Genomic DNA, 4,923 nt, shown 5'->3' on the forward strand with positions numbered 1-4,923 from the left:
AGACATGGGCTCGACCCACGTCCCACGATCCGACGTCTCAGAGGTGTGAGCTCGGCTCGGCTCAATCCCGCAACCCGCGGCGCGGCGCGGCGCGGCGAGGCGCGCGGCGGAGGAGGAGTGCCGAGGGCCTCTTCTCTTCTCAAGCTCCAATAGCATGTAGAAGAGAAACCCTTATAAACCACTCCAACTCTCCTTCCACTTCCGGGGTGGGACTAAACTTCCCACCACACCTAGTGCCATATAACCCACATGGGCCCTTAGAGATTTTTCAGAAATTGCAATATGGGCCTAGAGCCCATCTCAGATTTCAGCAACCACACCTCACCTCTGGTGTGTCCTCGTCGAGCCATTCCCACGGAATCCTTCCTGATCCAAACTCTAACAGGGCCACCAAGAACGCAAGGCTCATAGGGCCAACGGGCGGACACGGCCGCAGCACGGCCATACTACGCCTGGATGGTGCACATGGCAACAGGGCCATAGTACGCCTAGTATACAAGTCAACAGTGAATTGGCTAGAGAGTTTATATGATAAGCTAGAGTGCCAAGTATCTCCAATGGACCAAACAAGCTTTGTATGCCAAATGCAGAAACATCGTCAGCTTGTCAAGATTATTGTGATTCATGTGGCCTGGGTGAGACATGCCCGTACGTTGTACCAGACGTCCCATCACCATGAAAAGTTAGGCTCTACCACGCGCCACAAATGTCTAGATCAAGAGGCGTGAAGAGCATGTCCATGACCAGTCGTTTCCGGCTGTCCTTGGGCGAGGTGATGCTGTCTCCGTCTTGATAGATGCATTGGATGGTCCTCACCAGGTTGACGCAGACGCGGTTGGCCGCGCTCCAGGTCCCGGTGCTGCTGCTCAAGGCGACCTCCCTGTTCACCTTCTTCCAGGTCTCGGCAATGGCGTCCGCCACCGCAGCCCGGGCCTCTTCCTTACTCGTGGCACCGCCCATGCGGCAGGTGATGGCCGACGCCGCCTCACCCCGCTCCGACTCGGCCTCGTGGGTCGCGCAGTCGTTGCAGAGCCGGAAGATCATGGAACATAGCTCGACCAGCTTCGGGTACGCCGTGACCATGTCGTCGCCGTCTTCGTGGTTGCGCAGCCATGAATCCGTCTGCTCTTGCTGCTGGAGCATGGTGAAAGCGTGGAGCAGCAGGAGAGGCCCCGTGGACGTGACCCACCCGTTCTCGAGGTACTCCTCCAAGCTTGGCATCCCTCCCTCGTGTTGCCACTTGGCTTCAATGAGGAACGCCTTACACAGCTCATGCCACTGCATGCATCCACATATGCATGCATGTTAATCCATCGAATCCCAAAGAAAAGAAGAAGAAAATCAACGGATCTTACTGCTTTCTTGTAGAGCGGGAGCGCATCGTATCCCTGCTCGTTCATCACACGATCTGCTGCCTCCATCGACGTTGACCGGATGGCAGAGTACATGGCCTTCATGTACTCCGGCAACGGCAGAAGCGCATCGTCGTCCCACTCGCACCACCTACCGACGACATCAGTAAAGGCGGCCAGCTCGTCGAGCGTGCCGTATAGGTCGTAGACGTCGTCGAGGTGGACTATGAGGGAGCCCACCTTTGCCAGCACCTCGCGGCAGCCGGCGAGGCATGGCTCCGGCGCGATGGATGCCGCGCAGAAGAAGCACTCCACAAGACGGTCCCTCGCGAACGGTAGCTTCTCGCCCAGCCTGGTCTCCTTCCACCAATTTGTCACCTCCACGAGCTCCGCTCCATGGACGGCCTGCACGAGGTTGAAGTCAACCGCAGCCAGCTGTAGAATGGAAGGATCCATACTCAGGTTCCTCTCGTCGTTGTAGCCGTGTTGCTTCAGTGACCATGTTGCCTGCAGCCTGGGAACTCTCCAGTGCAGCGGGAGGTCTCCTTGTATTTCTGTTTGGCTAGCAGGCCCCATGAAGGTCGACATGGATGGCATCAGTTCTTCGAGTTTCTTCACGGCGAATGCTCTTGCTTCGTCGAGCATGGCCTCTCCTGGGAAGGCCAGGTAGGAAGCTTCGTGGAGTGCAACAAAAGCATCAATGTCCTTGGGGTTCTCTGCTTTGAAATCACCATTCTCATCCCTGAATGCAATCAACATATCTACCAAACAATAAACAAATTACAATCATTAGTAAGATGATCTACTCAAACTCTTTACATATCTACAACGATTTGGATGACTGTCTAATAAGTAGAAAAATTAGTAATGTATAGTGTTTTATATAATCTTTGTTTGATAAGGTTACTCTCCTTTATATCCTTCTATCAACCTTGTATTGGATTGAAACATTTACAATAGAGTTATATATGGGCATGAAAAGGATATAGGATAATTATTGGTGTTTCCTATCTTTACCTGTGGACGCGGAGATTCCATGTCCTCTGAGCATTCTAAATAGCAGTGCTGTTGATGAGAGGTCATGCTTGAGTTGAAGGTGTGCATCATGCACATGCATGGACATGAGGATATTTCTGATCTCCTCCTCGAAGTGGTATGCTACACCGAGACTTTGCAGTTGATCCATGATTATGAGCCTAGTAGCCAGCTCTTCTTCCTCCTCGAGCAGAAGCCGCCTCACTTTCTGCTTCAAGCTCGATTGGAGTGAGCTTTGCTTGCTATGCTGCACCACCAGTAGGTAGGTCAGAACCTAACTAGCTCCTTGCCTTTAAAAACTAGCTCCTTCATTTTTCAAATATGTTCCGAATACATATATATGGTACTCCTCCATCAGGTACCCTATCATTATAAGCACAGTACATATGATCCAGCCTATTCCTATTAAGAAACACAATACATATGCGGACACTCACAACGCGCACACATACTCACCCATATGAATGTAACCGCACAAATAAACACAACCTATCCCTATATTCACATTTTTAGAGACTGAGCCAGCAGATCTTAAGGTCGTCACCTACACCTCATAACCGACAGACATATCATACGCTAGTTTCACTACAACAAATCTATCTATTTAATCTATTGCTAGTTTGTGTCGGGCTCTGGATGCCCTGTAGATTTCATGTTTTTATTGTTCTACACTTTCTCGAGGGAACTGCATCGGGTGATTGTTAGTGTTAGGTGGCAAGCAAAAAGACAAAAACTCCTGCATTGTCATGGACGTCGTGGACACCTGAATTGTTTTGTTATTCTCGGGAATAATGTTTTCGTTTTGCTATTTCCATTGGGTCTAATCATGAATAATGCGTAGATAGAAAAAAAGTAAAAAATATCTACTTATAAGTAATTCTAACTTCTAAGTCGACCGAAAATAGCCAATTCTAAACGGGGAAAAAGACTTTCCACACCCCCTCCCTTTCTCCTCGGTCCTTGCACCACCATCTCCGTGGCCCTCGCACGATGGCCGTCATAGCCTCACAAGCAATGATGCGGCACCGATAAGCCTAACCTTCTACCAAACCCCTCCGTCCTCGTCTTCCCTGTCACCGAATCAAAGCCCCTCGCCTCTAATCCTAACCTTGCACCCACCCTCGGGCTCATCATTGCTTGACAATAAAAAGAATGGAGAAGAATGGGAGAAATTGGAAGAATAGCTGGGCTGGTTGTGCATGCACCTCGTGGTCTTGTTGCGCCTGCTGCTTCATGGAGCAGATGGAGTCATAGTCCCAGGTTTTGAGCTGGTAGTCGGCCGGCCGCTGCTGCAACTCAGCCGACGGGAACCGATCAGCGTACATGGTTGCATGAGCAGACGACGCCATTAGTTCTACCTAGCTCAGTGTACCTCAGGCTAGACAATAAGATGTGGTTTTCGTGATCTTCTCCGGTCTAATTGGATATGTGTTTGCCACACAACGGCGCATATGAAACGTATGCTATTTATAGATGCAAATTACTACTGTTACACCTGGGAGATGTGTGGAGGGTCACAGGTACCGGCTAGTGTACGTCCAGCTCAAGATAGCGTGTGTACAAACTCCAAACTCCATGAAACATGTGCAGCTAAACCACCCAATTAAAATATCTCCGCATAGGATGGCTAACATGGATAGTGATCGACCGCCGTGTGTGTGGTCTCTATTTTCTTTTCATCTTGGTTCTCAGTGATGTAGATAATTTATTTCTTAATGACGAGCACCTGTTTTTTTTTCATAAATAAGAAACTTTAAAAGTCAAAAATAAATTTATCTTACGTTTTCCTACCTGGTATCCTATATAACTAAATAGGAGATCCCACATCTCGCAAAAAAAAGGAGATTCCACTAAATTATGCCTAATATGTAAACGTGACATTTCAATTTGCAACTATGCTGGGAAAATGCACAATTGTTTCTGTTCTTTAATGCTAGTTATATTCAATAATATTTTCAAATACACAATAACTAAATACAATAAATCATATGTATTTTCAGTTTCAGTTCATTTATTATTAATCTATATATAGCGCATTGAAATAGATTACAACCAATTACCACAAAAATAAACGAGGTATGTTCAAACAATTAAAACCATTAGCGATATCACATGTAGTGTGAATGGGATTGACATTAGAATCTTCCCAAAGATCTAGCTCGTCTATTGTCTCTTTTTTAGCAAAAGCTCCTTCGATCGGGAACACCTTTTTTTATCTAGTCATAATCATAAAGATTTCATATGCGCACACTATGTCCAATCTGCCGTGGGAGCACCGATCCTTTGGCAGCAGTGGGGTGGTTGCTGCCCATCCTAGTGACAAGTGGATGTTGTTGCCTCTCCCCCAGGCGTCTCGCACATATAGCTCATAGCAGTTGTGCACGGGCCAATTAAATCGTCGCACAAAATGGCTTGCTGGGGGCGACACATGGTTTCCGCGGCGCAGAGGCAACAGTGGCGTGAGTCGATGTGGAGGTTGCTCCTGGTGGAACTAAAGGTGGTGGTGCTTGGCTGATTTAAAGTTCTTATTCGCTCG

The 4,923-nt window shown here is 48.1% G+C and overlaps 1 protein-coding gene across 1 annotated transcript; it reads right to left on the reverse strand.

Moving 5' to 3' along the window:
- Positions 1–427: 427 nt before the first annotated feature.
- Positions 428–3,822, reverse strand: LOC123159804 (alpha-terpineol synthase, chloroplastic). The gene is made up of 4 exons (XM_044577625.1): positions 3,593–3,822; positions 2,370–2,634; positions 1,356–2,113; positions 428–1,278 (listed from the first exon to the last, which is right to left on the reverse strand). Exons 1-4 carry the CDS (start codon positions 3,734–3,736, stop codon positions 691–693), a joined length of 1,755 nt encoding a protein of 584 aa, XP_044433560.1. The 5' UTR covers positions 3,737–3,822; the 3' UTR covers positions 428–690.
- Between the last annotated feature and the right edge of the window lie 1,101 nt (positions 3,823–4,923).

This window comes from Triticum aestivum, chromosome 7B (genome assembly GCF_018294505.1).
Source record: "Triticum aestivum cultivar Chinese Spring chromosome 7B, IWGSC CS RefSeq v2.1, whole genome shotgun sequence".
NCBI classification, from domain to species: domain Eukaryota; kingdom Viridiplantae; phylum Streptophyta; class Magnoliopsida; order Poales; family Poaceae; genus Triticum; species Triticum aestivum.